The sequence below is a fragment of the Monodon monoceros genome, unplaced genomic scaffold (genome assembly GCF_005190385.1).
Source record: "Monodon monoceros isolate NGI ecotype Baffin Bay Population unplaced genomic scaffold, NGI_Narwhal_1 Super_Scaffold_3, whole genome shotgun sequence".
NCBI lineage: Eukaryota > Metazoa > Chordata > Mammalia > Artiodactyla > Monodontidae > Monodon > Monodon monoceros.
The window spans coordinates 76,623,464-76,639,627 of NW_021703780.1; the positions used below are offsets into that span (position 1 = coordinate 76,623,464).

General features: G+C 44.4%; 1 protein-coding gene across 1 annotated transcript; it reads left to right on the top strand.

Annotated features, from left to right (window-relative positions):
- Positions 1 to 1,803: 1,803 nt before the first annotated feature.
- SNTN (sentan, cilia apical structure protein) lies at positions 1,804 to 13,072 on the top strand. Its single transcript, XM_029243324.1, has 3 exons — positions 1,804 to 1,913; positions 4,355 to 4,389; positions 12,888 to 13,072. The coding sequence occupies exons 1-3, from the start codon at positions 1,804 to 1,806 to the stop codon at positions 13,070 to 13,072; spliced, it is 330 nt and encodes a 109-aa protein (XP_029099157.1).
- The last annotated feature ends 3,092 nt before the right edge of the window (positions 13,073 to 16,164 follow it).

Genomic DNA, 16,164 nt, shown 5'->3' on the forward strand with positions numbered 1-16,164 from the left:
CCCTCTCTGGGCTCCATCATCTGATTTCCTCTCCTTGCTCCTTCAGGACATGAGTGATAAGTCTCCCATCGCTTCTAGTCTCTGGGTGCCTCGACATCCATGTTTATTTTCCTAACTGTGACCGCTGAGTGATCCCTTCATGGGTGTCTCTGATGCCATCCGAGTTAGAGTCTGTGTCCTGCCAGGATCCTGATGACACGTCACCTCTACTGTCATCTCCGTGTCTATTATTGATTGCTCCCTGTGTATCAGACACTGTGCTTTCCATGAGAAATGTATTTCCATGAGGAAAGTATTATTTTATAAATGAGAAAGTAGACTTAGCCATTTTAAAGATCTTATCCCAGGTAACACAGATAGTAAATGGCAGAGTCAGAATTCAAACTACTCCAGAGCCTCTTTTTAACCACTGCCAACAGTTCTGCAATATAGTCCATGTCAGAATCATCTGGCGTGTTTCTTACAAATCCAGATTCTCAGAAACCTACTCAGAGCTCTCCACTGAGGAAACCAGCTGTTGGTTTTAACATGGGCAGTGAAGCTGGCTTAGCGTCATCACCTGCTCCGAGGGAGCTGATTGCATAGGTTAACTGACAACCGACGGGGCAGGCTGGCATTAAAACTCTGACCAGTACGGGCAACAGTAATTAGTGAGATCAATCAGACTCTCTCTCCCTCCCGTATTTAAATGAAAAATGCTAAGGAAATTAGTCGGGAGGTAGAGGGAGGACAGAAAAGAAAACCATAAAGAGAAGCAGGCCATTAATGAGCAAGTGGAGTGGCCATATGCTGGAGCAGTGACCAGTGATGCAGTAATGACAGCAGTGTCCCTGGAGCCAAGCGGAAGCCAGAACAATGACTATTCCTGGCTTCTCTTGAGATCTATCTCCTCTCACCCATCAACTCACCAGCGATCTAAGTAATCGCTGGTCATGTCTTCCCTGACCCAGACTCATTTGACTGAGCTGACATCCCCCAGCTTTTACAGAGCAAGCTCTAAGCAAACACAAGAGAAATAGCCTTCCTACTGGTCTTGCTGAATTTACGCTGTTCGTTTCTCTAAACCATTATTCACACTGAAAACTGAGTGACGTCTCCAGACTGTAAATCTAAGTTTATCAGCCTCCTTGCCTAAAACTCACAAATGGTTTCCTATTCTCTTGACATAAAGTGAAAATTCCCTACCGTGGCCTCCCAGGTCCTGCGTTGTCTAGTCACCGTGCCTCCTCTTCATCCTCACCTGGAGCCTCCCTCCCCCTCAGCCTCTCTGGTCCAGCTACCCTGGCCTTCTTTCAGTCCCTCCCAATCACCACACTCCCTCCTGCCACTGGGTTTACCACAGGCTGTTCCATCTGCCTACAATGTGGATCCCTTGCCCTTTCACCTACTTCATTCCTTCCTACTCGGCATCAAACATCACCTCCCCAGGGATGTCTCCCTCACCTCCCTGACTGACACCAACCTCATAGCATCCCCCTTGCACGGTATTGTCACAGGGGTGACTTCTTTTGGGATTACGTGATTAATATCAGTCTTGACCACTAAGCTCTCTGGGATCAAAGTCCTTGGCTGAGTTTTCTCACTGTTGTGTCCCCAGTACCTTGTACGGTGTCTGGCCCACAGCAGACACTCAAATATTTGTTGACTATGGCATGACTGGTTTAATGTCTGCCTGCAAATAACACTAGGGAAAGGCTCTTCTGCAAGGGCCACTGTATAGTTGCTATGGAACGAATGACAGTAGTAACAGTGGGCAAGTAACTGCCGCTTAGGAAGGGCCAACACACAACAGGAGAGCAGAGTATGTGTGGCTGTATGCACAGTACCCAGGACCAAGCACTCCACTTGGAAGGGGAGCCCAATCCTTCTGCAGCCGCAACATCTACTTTAGCACCTAGGACAATGCCCAGAAGGTCAGTGGCGCTTGGCTCTCCTTTATCGAGTTTCATTTAAGCTTGCAGGTCTATTTCCAGAGTTCATGGCTACAACTTGGTAGCCAAAATGGTGCCAGTTTGGTGCCTGTTACCCACCTCAATCCCGCTTTCAACTGAGTTGGAAAATTAAAGAGAACAAATTTGCAGCTTTGATTGCAAACTGAAAAAGTGATACAATTAACACAAATGTCTTTGATTGCCTCTTGAAAAACATTTGTAAATCAAAATTGGTAATGCTTTTAAGGGTATGACATATTCTTTCAAATTATCCATGAGAGAGGGAAGTGGTTTCGGATCATGCAAATGTGTGAATTTATGCCTAATAAATGAAAAATATTCTTCCTTACATAATTCCCTTTAGGGGACCTGCTTTAGTTCAAAAAAGTTTTTGAACACTTGACAGGTGCCAGGTATTCTGCTGGGCCAGGGGTAGGAGTTATGGAGAATCTGCAGAACTCTTGCTGTCAAGGGCCTCACACTCTGATGGAGGAGATCGTGGCAAAAGAAAATAACACGAGCCATGTTGCAAGTGTACGTCGTGTAAAGTGTACGTAGGATAAAGTGCACATCCTTTGTCCTATGAAGGAGATAAGGGTGCAGAGTGTTTTTGTTTGTTTGTTTTGTTTTTTTGAGGTACGCAGGCCTCTCACCGCTGTGGCCCCTCCCGCCGCGGAGCACAGGCTCCGGACACGCTGGCCCAGCGGCCACGGCCCACGGGCCCAGCCGCTCCGCGGCACGCGGGACCCTCCCGGACCGGGGCACGAACCCGCGTCCCCTGCATCGGCAGGCAGACTCTCGACCACTGCGCCACCAGGGAAGCCTGGGTGCAGAGTTTTTTGAAAATTAGGAGTAGCTCATGGAGAAGGCCGTAAAAAGTCCAAGATATCATAGAGTCCAGCTTCCTAACTTTACAAGTAAGAAAAATGAGGTCCCCAAAGGTCACGATCTCTTAACTAGTTAGTGCCAAACCAGATCTCGAACCCAAAAGTTCCCTTTAAAGAGCTGTCAAAGATATGACCAAGTTCTACTGTTCTTACTGGCTTTCTCCAAACCACTCCAGCCACTGGGGGTTGAAGTATCAAGCAAATGTTGTTTGCTTTTTTTTTTTTTTTTTGCTGTACACCGGCCTCTCACTGCCGTGGCCTCTCCCGTTGCAGAGCACAGGCTCCGGATGCACAGGCTCAGCGGCCATGGCGCACAGGCTTAGTTGCTCCGCGGCATGTGGGATCTTCCCGGACTGGGACACGAACCCGCGTCCCCTGCATCAGCAGGCGGACTCTCAACCACTGCGCCACCAGGGAAGCCCTTGTCTGCTTTTTATAAGGGAGCAGCAAGGTCCATCTCCCAGCCTCCCATCTGGTCCCTTTCCACTCTCCTTCCCATATATCAGGTGGAATAACTTCCCCAAATGCAAATCTGATCATGCCACCCCTTTCCTTCCCACTACCCTTAGGCTAACAACCTGCGTCCATCCTAAGGCTCACTCCAAGTGCTCTGGTCCTGACCCTTGACTGCAGCCTCCTCTTCCACCACTATCTCCTTCCCTCTCCATGTTCCAGCCATGCTGTTCTTCCTCTGGTTCTTCAATCTTGCCATGCTTTCTCCCGCTTCCGGGGCTCAGCACGCACTGTTCCCTCTGCTTGGAACACTCTTCCTCCTTCTTCACCTAATGATTCATTTGGTTGAGATAAAATACTATTACCCTGACCTGTAGACTGGGTTAGTCCTTCCCTGCCCTCTGTATGCGCTCTGTATTGAATCACGGGTTGAACATCTGCCTTCTGCGCTAGACTCTAAGCCCCAAGAGTGTGGGAACATCTCAGTCATTCACTGATGCGTCCCCACGCCCTAGCACAGTAGGTAGATTCTTAGGTAGGCTAAGCTGCTGGAACAAATAACACTTCAAATCCTCAGTCTTTTACAAAACAAGAAGTTATTTTTTTCTTTTTCATGTGACAGTTCAGAGTCAGGGTTCCAGGTGGGTGGCAGTCCTACTCCATGCCACCATGTAGGGACACTGGCTGATGTGGCTTGTGGCTTCAAGATGTGGCTTGCAAAGTACTCCTGATAATTTCTGTGTTAATTGGCTGGAAACAGGAAAGGGCACGGGAAGAGGCTGCATAGAAGGCAACCACTTCTCTTCTGCTCCTTTTCCATTGGAGGGCATTTGGTCATACGGTCACAAAAGGCTACACAAAAGGCTAGGATATGTGGGCCAGCCATTGCCAAGTATTGTACTTCTTTACCATGTGACAAGGGGAGAAAGGATTTTGAAAGACAGATGGCAGCTCCACCAGAATGCTCAGGGCAGATTTACTGAAAATAAATTAATTTTTAAATCATTATATTGCTCTACTTTAGATGCTGATATCAGTACCCAAACTCCCAGAATCATTATGTTTCTATCATTTTGTTGGCAGCATTTCAATATCCAAACAACTGGCTTTAATAAAAGGTAAGGCCTGGTGTGACAGAGATGTATGTGTTTCTTCTCTACCATGAGAGCATGCCAAGAGTTAAAAATAATAGGACACCAAAGAATGCCAACGATGCAAGAGAACTTGCAGATAAATCATCAAGCATTTATGATGTTCTTTTTGTTCTTGTTTTTATTTTTTTATAAATTTATTTATTTGGGGCTGCATTGGGTCTTTGTTGCTGCACGTGGGCTTTCTCTAGTTGTGGCGAGCGGGGGCTACTCTTCCTTGTGGTGTGCAGGCTTCTCATTGCGGTGGCTTCTCTTTGTTGTGGAGCATGGGCTCTAGGCATGCGGGCTTCAATAGTTGTGGCTTGCGAGCTGTAGAGAGCAGGCTCACTACTTGAGGCACACAGGCTTTGTTGCTCCACGGCATGTGGGATCTTCCCAGACCAGGGCTCGAACCCATGTCCCTTGCATTGGCAGGCGGATTCTTAACCACTGCGCCATCAGGGAAGTCCCTGATGTTCTTTTTAAACATTTGGGAATTGAGGTCCAGTGATAGGAATTAGCTCACCCGAATTTAAAGGCCCAGCTATAATAGGAGCATGGATCCCTGACTCCTAATTCAGTGTTCATCCCACCATAGCCAGTTGGCCCTCCATGGGCAGGATCCTCAGTGTGTCCAAGTCAGCATCTGACTCGTAAACCTTCAGTGGTATTCAGGGTGCAATCAGTCCCCAACTGCCTCTGTTGATTGATCAAGACATAGTGTGGCAAACTCCCGAGGTGTACACATTTGCCGTCAGCATTCCATTTTATAGGTAGAATAGTTTTAGAGCCAACAATGCTGTCATGGAAATAACAGTATAAGAAAAAATATACTCATATACTGGGATCATTATCTTATTCCAAAACATGTGGCTTCTTTATAGAGTAACAAGCACAGCTGGATTCTATTATATTGCAGTTAGTTTTCCTCCTAGCTGGCTGGTCTATGTCTCCAGAGGAGATGCTTTATATTTCTATTGAAATAAATCTTCATCTTGGTGAGAATATTATTGTTACACTATCACAACACAAGAGACCTATGATTTCTGTTTCACAATTTCAGGCACTTTTGATAATGTCAATGACAAAATATCATGTCCATGACATGATAAATATCCATGACATTTCTCATATAACAGCCTCCTCTGAGAGGCTGAGGGGGGAGTGTAACTCTCTGTCATCCACACTGCCCACCAATACACAGACACACACACACACACATCATTCCTGGCACCAGACTCCTTACAGTAGACAACTGGGCCACATTTATTCCCATGCCTTAAGAAAACACAGGATAAATATGGCTCATCTTGCCAGAATGTATTGTATTCAATGGTAATTTTAAGTGTTATTCACTGAAATCAAGCAGGGCTAGATCATGGAATAGAAGTCAGTACCAACCCACATTTTCACTTCTGGCTGTTTGGGCTTATGCCCTTGATCTCTCGGGGGAGGTGGATAGAAATGGGTGTTGAGTACATATTTGCCTGTAGCATCCAAAGTAGTTTTATAGTGGAAAAGCTTGAAAAGTGCTAGAGTATTGGGGAAACTATCGATCTAGCGAGAAAACAGAAGAGATCTAATTTTTAGTTCTGCCATGTACGACTGACGCATACTGGGAAAAACCACATTTCTCCTGTAGGTCTTCATTTCTTTGTTTGAAAAAATAACTAATATTAAGAAAAGTTCTAAAATGAGGTGATTCTGACACTTTGCTGTACTGAGGTTTGTGTTTCTACTACACTAAAGTGTTAGGAACTCACTAGATGAAATGTTTCACATTTTAGGTTCCACTTTCCAGGGCAAGTGAGGAGAAGGAGGCAGGGATTGTTCTCAAGTTCAAGTCAGCTCAGTTCAGCACATGTCTATGCTAAGGCATACAACGCGCCAGGGCCTGGGAATGAATGCAGTGATAAATAAGATGCAGTGACTGCCCTCAGGGAACACACAGTCTAGAGCTGCACTGTTCAATATGGTAGCCACTAGCCACCTGTGGATATGGAACACTTAAAATGTGGTTAGTCTGAATCCAGTTGTGCTGTAAGTGTAAAATATATGACAGATTTAAGAGACTTAGTAGGAAAAAGTGTAACATATCTGAGTAATTTGTTCATGTTGATGACATGCTGAAATGATATTTTGATAAATTGGGTTAAATAATATATTTCTAAAATAATTTTATCTGCGTCATTTTACTTTTTTAATGTGGCTACTTAGAAAAAATTTCATTATAATTCAGGCTCGTATTACATTTCTTTTGGACAGCACTGATCTAGAAGGTAATTGAGACAGATAAACAGTGTTTCAGTCTGAAGGTTATAACAAGCTTATGTTTAGGGAAGTAGAAAAGCACAAAGGAGGGGCAGGTAGCCCTATCCCAGGGTTTGGGAAAGAATCCTGCAGGATACACTGCCTGAAAAACAAGATCTAGAGGTAGCATGCATCACGGTGAGGAACCAGACTGACTGTGTGACCTTAAGCAAGCTACTTAACCTCTCTGTGCTTCAGTTTCCTCATCTATAAAGTGGAGATGATACTGGAACCCACCTCGGAGGACTGATGTAAGAATTAAATGAGTCAAATCATATACACCCCATAAAGAAGTGGCTGGCATACAGAGCGTGGGCTCCATAATCGCCCATCACAATGCAAGCTCCAGGAACCAAGGAGTTGTTCTCTTAATATTGCTCACTTAATATTGCTCTGTCCCCAGAACTAGGACAAGGCCCGGCAATAAGTACTTGCTGGGAGGACAGAGTGTGTAAGGAACTGCAGACAGTTTAGTATTATTAAAGCATAAAAAGTGAGGTAGGAGCTAGCAGGAAATGTAGACATGAAGTGCCTGGATTAACACCCCACACCCCCATTCTAAAGGCAAGAGAGGCAATAAAAGACACCCAAAAAGAAACATCAATCCTTTGCATTTTTAATGGCACTTCGCTCTTTACAATATGCTTTCACATATTCGCCCACAACTCTGTGAGGCAGACAGGGCAGGAATTAGGAGGCAACACACTGAGTTTATTAAGGGAAGAACCCAACCATAAAAAGAGGAAACCAAAAAATGCCTCACAAAGTCTCATCAGTATTGGTAGGATAAGCGGAGTTCGTTTTTATCTTTTATTTTAAATTTTTTTCTAGTTCGGTTTTTACCACGAGCATATGTTATTTTATAGTCAGGGAAAATGCATGCTGTGTTAAAATGAATGGAGGAGAAGGAAGAGAAGTGGGCTAGTCCAGATGGAGTCCCCATTTAGAGAGCAGTCAGACCTGAACTTCATCAGAGGACTGGGAAACGTCTGGTTCCACAGCCTCCATGGAGATGCCCTTAGAAGGAGTTATTCCAAAGTGGCAGGTCTTTCTGTGGCCTTTGAAGGCAGACAGACTTTCGAATCTTTCCTCTGCCACCCGGGAGCAATGTGACCTTAAGATTCTTAATCTCTCCATGTGTCAGTTTCCAATACGTAAAATAGAGACACAAATAGTACCTACCCTTCTGGGTTTATGAAGCATTAAATAAGCTTATGTTTGAAAGGCATCTGGCACATAGTAAGCAAGAAAGGTGTCTAGGGCTTCCCTGGTGGCGCAGTGGTTGACAGTCCGCCTGCCGATGCAGGGGACACGGGTTCGTGCCCCGGTCTGGGAAGATCCCACATGCCGCGGAGCGGCTGGGCCCGTGAGCCATGGCCGCTGAGCCTGCGCGTCCGCAGCCTGTGCTCCGCAACGGGAGAGGCCGCGACAGTGAGAGGCCCGCGTACCGCAAAAAAAAAAAAGAAAAAGAAAGGTGTCTATCATTACTTGCAAGCTCACTCACAGCTTGGAAGCTCACCCATTCCTTTCCAGAAGGGCACAGCCAGGGGAGGAAGAGGTTACTGTCCCCCATGAAAAGTCTCAGACCCAGCAAAACAACCCATACTAAAGCCCTGTCTAGTTATTCTGGGTTATGAATAAATAAATCAACTGGTAAAAGTTACAGAACGGACATTTACCTCCGAAGGAATTAAGGTGTTTCTTCTAAGCACTTTGCTTCTTAAAAACAAGACTATTTATAAACAGAGTTTATTCTTTAGCCACTTAAATGCCGAGTTACCGCCATACAGCTCCTCACCACCTCAACCCCACCTCCCAGGGAAGGGAGACATGAGCTAAAAGAAATATGCCATCTCCTTGTTTTTGATGAGCAGGAAAATCTTGGGTAATTGAGGGAAAAAATCCCAATTTTACTTTTTTAATTTATTTATTTTTGGCTGTGTTGGGTCTTCGTTGCTGTGCGCAGGCTTTCTCTAGTTGTGGTGAGCGGGGGCTACTCTTCATTGCGGTGTACGGGCTTCTCACTGCAGTGGCCTCTCCTATTGCGGAGCACGGGCTCTAGGTGCGAGGGCTTCAGTAGTTGTGGCGCATGGGCTTCAGTAGTTGTGGCACGCGGGCTCTAGAGCACAGGCTCAGTAGTTGTGGCACACGGGCTTCTCACTGCAGTGGCCTCTCCTGTTGCGGAGCACGGGCTCTAGGCCTGCGGGCTTCAGTAGTTGTGGCACGCGGGCTCAGTAGTTGTGGCGCACGGGCTCAGTTGCTCCACAGCATGTGGGATTTTCCTGGACCAGGGCTCGAACTCGTGTCCGCTGCACTGGCAGGCGGACTTCCAACCACTGTGCCGCCAGGGAAGCCAAAAAATCCCAATTTTAAATGTGGGTTTCAGGATGTGGCAGAAGTGAAGGGAAGAGGTGGATAAGGATAGGAGGGAAAAGAGCTAAAAATTGAATGCAAAGAAGCAGGGAACTTTCTGAGTCTGGGATAGTAGTCTAGATGGAGAGCCAGCCACTGGACTAGCAGACAGAAGCCACAGGTCAGGATGGGACTGAGGATCAGAAACCAAAGAGGAAATCAAGGAGTAGGAAGCTAAGGGCACAGATTCTGCAGACATTGATTCGACAGATTTGTGAAGCACCTCCTAGATCCTAGGCACTGTTCTAAGTGCTGAATTTTCCACAGAAGAGAAGACAGGCAAAACATTCCTATCTTCTTAAGGCTTATGTTTTCAACATGGATTCATATTCAAGCTCTGCCACTTATTAATGTGTCCTCAGCAAGATCCTATCCTTTCTTCATCTATACAATGGTATAATCATGGAGAGACATACAGTGTTCATGGGTTGGAAGAGTCAACATAGTAGATATCAGTTCTCCCCAAGTTGCTCTCTAAGTTTAATGAAATACAACAACATTCAAGTTGTTTTAAAAAAAAACAGACAAACTTATTCTAAACTTTATGTGGGAAGGGGACTAAAATAGTCAAAACTGTAAACATCTCAAATGTCCTTTGGTGGTGAATGTGGTGCATACATATCATGGAATACTACTCAATGAAAAGGAAAATACCATCACTACATGCAACAACTTGGATAAAATGCAAGGGAGGGGCTTCCCTGGTGGCAAAATAGTTAAGAATCCGCCTGCCAGTGCAGGGGACATGGGTTCGAGCCCTGGTCCAGGAAGATCCCACGTGCCGTGGAGCAACAAAGCCTGTGTGCCACAACTACTGAGCCTGTGTGGCCAAACTACTGAAGCCTGTGCGCCTAGAGCCCGTGCTCCACAGCAAGAGAAGCCACGACAATGAGAAGCCTGCCCACTGCAACAAAGAGTAGCTCTGCTCGCTGCAACTAGAGAAAACCTGCTCGCAGCAACGGAGACCCAACGCAGTCAAAAATCAAATAAATAAATTTATTTTTTAAAAAAACGCAAGGGAATCACAACATTGTAAAGCAACTATACCCCAATAAAAAAATAAAAACAGGAAAAAAAACCTCAAGGGAATGATGCTGAGTTTAAAAAGCCGTTCTCAGAGAACTTCTGTATGATTCCATTCACAGAACATTTGTTGTTGCATAACATATGAAGATGGAGAACAGATTAGTGATTGCCAGGGGTTAGGGATGGGGGAGGGGGCAGGTAGAAGGACTGGCTGTAACTATAAAGGGTTACTATGAGAGAATCTTGTGTTGGAGGTACAGTTCTGTATACTAATTGTGGTGATAGTTACCCAAAGGTACACATTTGGTAACATTGCCTAGAACTACACACACACACACACACACACACACACACACACACACACACAGGATGAGGTTATATGTAACTGGTAAAATCTGAAGAAACTGTGGATTGTATCAATGTCAGTCTCTTGCTTTGGATGTTGTACTGTAATTATGCAAGATGTTTCTTGGGGGAACAGGTGCGGGAGATTGTTTTTGCGTATTTATTGGCAATTTCCTGTAAATTTATAATCATATCAAAATAAAAAGGTTAAAAACGCAATAAAAATTTAAATGGTATAATAATCCCTATGGTGGTTATGAGAAGTAAATATACAGTTTATTTAAGTATCTGGCACACAATAGGTGCGCAATAAATGGCAGCTCCAACTTCCTATCCCAACCAGATTGCTGCTTACACACATGTCCTTGACTTGCTCTAGCTTGGAGCAAATAAGTGGGTACTCTTGAGTGAGGGGCAAAAACGAGTTATCCATTTGCGGGACCAGGAAGTCCAAATGCCTCAAGCTTCGGCCTAATTGTGGGTGAAATGACACGGGGGGATGGAGAGGACACACATTTCCTCATGCAAGAGAGAGAGAGGCCAACACATTGATTAGAATGCTTTGGCAGGTGTTTATACACACCATTTACTGTTTAGTTGGAGTCCTGTTCAGAGATACAGTAAAAACTGAGAAGGTCCACAGTTGTTTTCCCTTCATCCATTCCTCTTAACTCTCGTCATTCCATCTAACTTTTTAAAAATTTTTATTTTATATTGGGGTATAGTTGATTAACCATGTTGTGTATTGAACTTTAATTTAAAAAAAAAACACTAAATGCTTAAAATCTTTTAATGCCCTCTCTGTACATCTGATGGAAAATCCTGATTCCTTTCCAGAACCTAGGAGCCCTGGATGGTCTAGCCCCTGCCAACCTTTCTAATGGAACACACTTTCAGCCTCTAGACTCCAGCCACAACTGTCTCCTTTCAGCTCCTCCAATGTGCCAGGCTCCTGATCTGAGCCTTCACATATGCTGTTCCCTGAGCCTGGAACACTCAAAACAACCCTAATCCCAGGCTGACCCACCCCACCCTTTAGATGGCAGGTCCTTCCCACCGTATTGGTCTTAGCTTAAATATTAATCTACTTATATAGTAGATGCCTCCAAGACAACCTATCTCAGTACTTTTCCTCTGAGACCTACTCTGTAATTTTCTATTTCTTCTGTTTCTATACCTTCTTTGCCTCATACAGGTTGCAAATATGCATAATATATGTGTATATGGAGAAATAAATAATTGTCAAATATGTATAAAACAGATATATGTATACACACATATCCTCTTGATTATTATTTATTACCCCACTAGATTGTAATATAGATGAGGGCAGAGGCCACATCTGGTTCTGTCACTTCTATGTGCTGAACAGCTCAGAAAGTACCAGAAACACAGTAAGTGCTCGATACAAAAGTCACAAATATCTGACTGATCACCTTTCTTTGAATCCATGATTGTTGCGCTTTACCTGGGCAGAAAGCTGTTGGATTTTGTTTTCTCTTCTTCCTATTCATTCATTCAACAGCATTTACTGGCGCCTACTACATAGCAGGCATTTGTGCTGGTCACTGGGAATATAGTGATAAAAAAAGCTATGATCTCTGGCCTCATGGAGCTTGTATTCTAGTTAGAGAGAAAGATGATTAAACATGCAATAAGCGTAAAGCAGGAAAAGTTCTATAATAGGGGATGTATTGGGGACTGAGAGAACAGAGAGGATAAGATTTTTCTTCACTGTCCTTTGTGCACTTCTCAGAGTTCACTATGTGCTACCCACTGGAAGGGACTGAGCTAGTACCATCCTTTCAAGGAATTTAAATCAGAGAAACCAGCTAGATCACTGTGATTGAGGCCGTGATTCAAAGAGATCCCTTGTCTATCATGATATCAAAGGACTTGTCCTGGATATCATTCTCCTTTATCACACTGGCATGTGGTGATGCTCTATCTGACACAGAATATAAACTCCACAAGAGCAGGACTTTGTCTTATTCAATGAGGTATCCTTAATGCCAGGGACTGAGCCAAGCACACGGTAGATGCTCTATAAAGATTTGTTGAATAACTGAATGAAATTACACGTCGAAAGACCAAGGCTTAGAGAGGTCAGGTGTTTTCCCAAGGTCACAGGGGAAGAGGGTGATAAATCTCATCTGAATTCTACTAATTCTAATTGCTACTGAGGGACTTTTGTTCTCCATGGTTTAAAGGTCAAGGATCAGACTCCCCCATGTCCCACTCCCAGATAGGTGGCAAAGAGCCCAAGGCCAGGATCACATTGACACAAACCTTCCATCCCTGTTACCTAAGTTCCCCTGGAAGGTAGAGCCTCATGTCTGGGGACGGGTCATTTCTAACCTAGGCTACACAGTTGTACATTTCTTCTTTCACAGCTCTACGCAATGGTTCAGATCTGGAAAAAGCCATCGCCACTGCCGCTATGATTTTCAGAAACTTTTCTGACCCTGATGGCAAACTTGGGAACGCTACTGCCAAAAATCTACTGCAAACCCAATTTAGGAATTTCACAGAGGTAAGAGAACTAATAGGTACCAAGAAACAGGGGGCCACGCCATAACGGCTGGCCCGAAGAGTCAACAACTCCAGCTCGAAGGCACCATTATGTTGCTTCATTCCACAAATGTTTATTGGACACCTACCCTACGCCAGGAAATGAGCTGTGCCCTGGGGTTAATGCAGTGAACAAGCTAACAATCCAGCAGAGTAGAGAGATGTGCTGAAAAAGTAATTAGAAATAGTCAGAGGACCGTGAAAGGGTAGAACATCCAGTGACAGAATAAAACAGAGGGACCATCTTGGGCTTGGTGGTCAAAAAAGAGCTCCTGGGAGATTAAGGTATAGCTAAGATCTGAAGAATGAGATCAAGAGTGAGCAGGGACCGGGGGCGGGGTGCATGCGGGATGAGAATGATGGCATTCCCAGCAGAGGATTTGGCATAAAGCATGTCAAAGACCTATGAGGGCAAGTGTTGGTGAGAAGAGGAAGGGAAGTAGGAAGCAGTGGAAGAGGAGGCCGGGGAGGTGAAGAGAAGCCACTTCTTACAGAGGCATAGTGTGAGGGCAGGAGGAAGCCAGGGAAGTTTCTAAATCCGGGTCGAAGAAATTACACCAGCTGCAGTAGGAGATGAGACTGTGGTTGGGATGGGGAGTGAAACGAAGAAAAGAGGAACCGTGGGGAAGGAATCCAAACAAAAGATGTTGGTTTGGACTAAGGCGGCAAATATGGGAGGCATCTGGAAGGTGGAATGAGAGGGATCTGATAACCATGAAGGCTGAAGAGCAAGGGGGACGAATAATGGTACCTCAGTTCTGACCGTGGGAGGAAGTGGGTGGTGGTCCCATTTCCAGAGAAGAGGAAGGCTGGAGAATAAGCAGATTTGAGGTGGGGAGAGAGGTGGGGGCAGGTGATGAGTTCTGTTAGCACGTGTCAAGTTTAAGATGTCCTTGAAACTGTCAAGTGGAGAAACTCGGACAGCAACAGGATATGTGAGCAGGAAGGTCTGAATAGAAATCTATAACAGTGAGAGTGGGCAATGTGAAAATGGTTACTGAACAGAAGGAAGTGACCTAAATCACCTAGAGGCATCTTTCTCAAACCTCAGCCACCTGAATACCATCTTCAATATTTTTCCCATATCTGCCTATAGCCTGTATTATAATGTACTTAGAACTTGTTAAGAGAATGCTCTACTTAAAGGAAATTATTTTATAAGGAGCCTTGATCACCATTTTAAATGTAAATTCAGTGGGTAAAAGTGGAATGTAGTAAAAAAATATAGATGACTGTTCATTCTTATTTAATATTTATTCTTGCATCACCTAAAACTGTGTTACATTCTACCAGCAGTACATGTTCAAACTTTGGAAAGTAGTAGCCTAGGGAAAATGCATAAGAAAAAAGGAGGGCCTCACACAGAACCTAAACCACCAACATTTAATGGTAGATTGAGCGAGAAAAAACTTAAAAGTAAACAGTCTCTCAGGTTCTATGTGTATTCTGAGACGTTTAAAAGAAGTATTGTAGTTCCTTTAAGATATAAATATATATGGTTTTAGCATACCACAGTGATATAAGGTGCCACCCACTGGGGGAAGCTGGGTCAAGGGTACAACTTCCCATGAATCTATGATTGTTTTAAAAGAGTGTGTGTGAAATCGGCTTTTTTTTTAAATTCCACAAGTGATTTTTTTTATAGCCTGTTTCATAGAAACAGTGAATAGATTGGTGGTTGCCAGGAGCTAGGGGAAGGGGAAAATGGCGTGGTATAGGTCAGAGGGTGCAAATTTCCAATTTTAAGAAGAACAAGTTCTGAGGCTCTAATGCACAGCATGGTAACTATAGTTAGTAATACGGTACTGCATGCTTGAAGGTCACTGAGGTAGATCTTGAGCATTCTCCCCACACACGCACACACACACACAAGTTAACTCTGTAAGGTGATGGATGTGTTAATTATCTTGATCTTGGTAATCATTCCACAACGCATGTGTATTAAACCATCATACTGTACACTTTAAATATATACAATTATATTTGTCAATTATTCCATAATAAAGTTAAAAAGGAGTGTGTGCAGCAAGATCTTTTTTGACCCACCTCCTAGAGAAATGGAAATAAAAACAAAAATAAACAAATGGGACCTAATGAAACTTAAAAGCTTTTGCACAGCAAAGGAAACCATAAATAAGACAGACAACCCTCAGAATGGGAGAAAATATTTGCAAATGTAGCAACTGACAAAGGATTAATCTCCAAAATTGATAAGCAGCTCATGCAGCTCAATATCAAAAAAAACAAACAACCCAATCCAAAAATGGGCAGAAGACCTAAATAGACATTTCTCCAAAGAAGATATACAGACTGCCAACAAACACATGAAAGGATGGTCAACATCACTAATCATCAGAGAAATGCAAATCAAAACTACAGTGAGGGGGCTTCCCTGGTGGCGCAGTTGTTGAGAGTCTGCCTGCCGATGCAGGGGACGCAGGTTCGTGCCCCGGTCCGGGAGGATCCCACATGCTGTGGAGTGGCTGGGCCCGTGAGCCATGGCCGCTGAGCCTGCGCATCCGGAGCCTGTGCTCTGCAACGGGAGAGGCCACGACAGTGAGAGGCCCGCGTACTGAAAAAAAAAAAACTACAATGAGGTATCACCTCACACCAGTCAGAATGGGCATCATCAAAAAATCTACAAACAGGGCTTCCCTGGTGGCGCAGTGGTTGAGAGTCCGCCTGCCGATGCAAAGCACACGGGTTCGTGCTCCGGTCCAGGAGGATCCCGCATGCCGCGGAGGGGCTGGGCCCGTGAGCCATGGCCGCTGAGCCTGCGCGTCCGGAGCCTGTGCTCCGCAACGGGAGAGGCCACAGCAGGTGAGAGGCCCGCGTACCGCAAAAAAAAAAAAAAAAAAAAATTATGCAATAAACAGCTTTAAATATATAGTTAGACAAATTAATGGCAAAAGACAGTATTAAATTATTGAAATTTTTTTCATTTTATTTTTAATTAATTGAAGGTACTGATAATGCACCTGGGGTTGCCTAGGATGGTTCTGATTGCTAATATTCAGACCCAGTGTAACTAAAAAGTCTATGCGTACTCTTCAAAAATGTTTAAATAATATAGTCTCTGGTGCCTTACAATATGATAGA

What these genes read in the sequence shown, in the direction of transcription:
- SNTN (XM_029243324.1), top strand. Translation starts at nt 1,804, where the DNA reads ATGTGTGGCTGTATGCACAGTACCCAGGACCAAGCACTCCACTTGGAA. An exon ending in CCTAGGACAATGCCCAGAAG is followed by an intron (nt 1,914 to 4,354) that starts GTCAGTGGCGCT and finishes TTTTGTTGGCAG; the next exon opens with CATTTCAATATCCAAACAAC. An exon ending in ACAACTGGCTTTAATAAAAG is followed by an intron (nt 4,390 to 12,887) that starts GTAAGGCCTGGT and finishes CTTCTTTCACAG; the next exon opens with CTCTACGCAATGGTTCAGAT.